This window comes from Pygoscelis adeliae, unplaced genomic scaffold (assembly GCF_000699105.1).
Source record: "Pygoscelis adeliae isolate BGI_AS28 unplaced genomic scaffold, ASM69910v1 Scaffold12, whole genome shotgun sequence".
NCBI classification, from domain to species: Eukaryota; Metazoa; Chordata; class Aves; order Sphenisciformes; family Spheniscidae; genus Pygoscelis; species Pygoscelis adeliae.
In genome coordinates, this window is record NW_008824290.1 from 1,993,174 (window position 1) to 1,993,954 (window position 781).

General features: G+C 59.2%; 1 protein-coding gene across 1 annotated transcript in view; it reads right to left on the minus strand.

Moving 5' to 3' along the window:
- PIM3 (Pim-3 proto-oncogene, serine/threonine kinase) overlaps positions 1–781 on the minus strand; it is a 6,857-nt gene that overhangs the window by 2,784 nt on the left and 3,292 nt on the right. The window contains exon 2 of the mRNA XM_009318772.1: positions 436–775. Within this exon, the coding sequence (XP_009317047.1) occupies positions 436–775 (340 nt within the window). The remainder of the gene's footprint in view (positions 1–435; positions 776–781) is intronic.

Sequence of the window (781 nt, forward strand, 5' to 3'; positions counted from 1 at the left end):
CAGGGAAGAGGGGGGGGGAAGCTACCGCTTCCAGTTAAAAAAAAGAAAAACAAGAAAAAAAAAGCACCGCATATAAAAACTGCATATCCACACATGGAAACATCCGACACTGGCAAAGCCTCCGTGTAAACAGATCGCCCTCTAGGAAAAAAAACCCCGCTTTTTCCAAGACAGGGAAATATAAACTGCTGCGTCACTGCCTGGAATCGCTTCTTTCCTACGCAACTGAACACCCCTAAGCTGCTTCGGGTCCAAAGGTTTCCATTACCGATAGACCTGATATGAACCCCTGCATCCGAGGCACCGCTCGCTACTGCCTGGCGCCAGAAACGGGGTAAGCGGCAGCTACGGGGAGGGCATCCCCCCGGGAGGGGTGCGGGGCTCTGGCCAAAGCCGGCGCAGCCGGGCTGCCCCAGGCGCGGGGAGGGCACGTACCGTCGAAATAGGTATAGACCGTGCCCTTGAGGAGGGCCCCGGAGCCGAAGTCGATCAGCTTCAGCTCGCCTGTCCTGAGGTCAACCAGCAGGTTCTCGTCCTTGATGTCCCGGTGCACCACGCCGCAGCCGTAGCAGTGGCGCACCGCCTCCAGCACCTGCCGGAAGAACCCGCGGGCCGTCTCCTCGTCCAGGGCGCCCTTCTCCGTGATGAAGTCGAAGAGGTCCTTCACAAGCTCGGGCCGCTCCATGATGATCAGGTAGCCGTCGGGCCGCTCGTACCAGTCCAGCAGCTTGATGACCCCTCTGAAGCCGGAGCCCACCTTGTTCAGGAGAACGATCTCCAG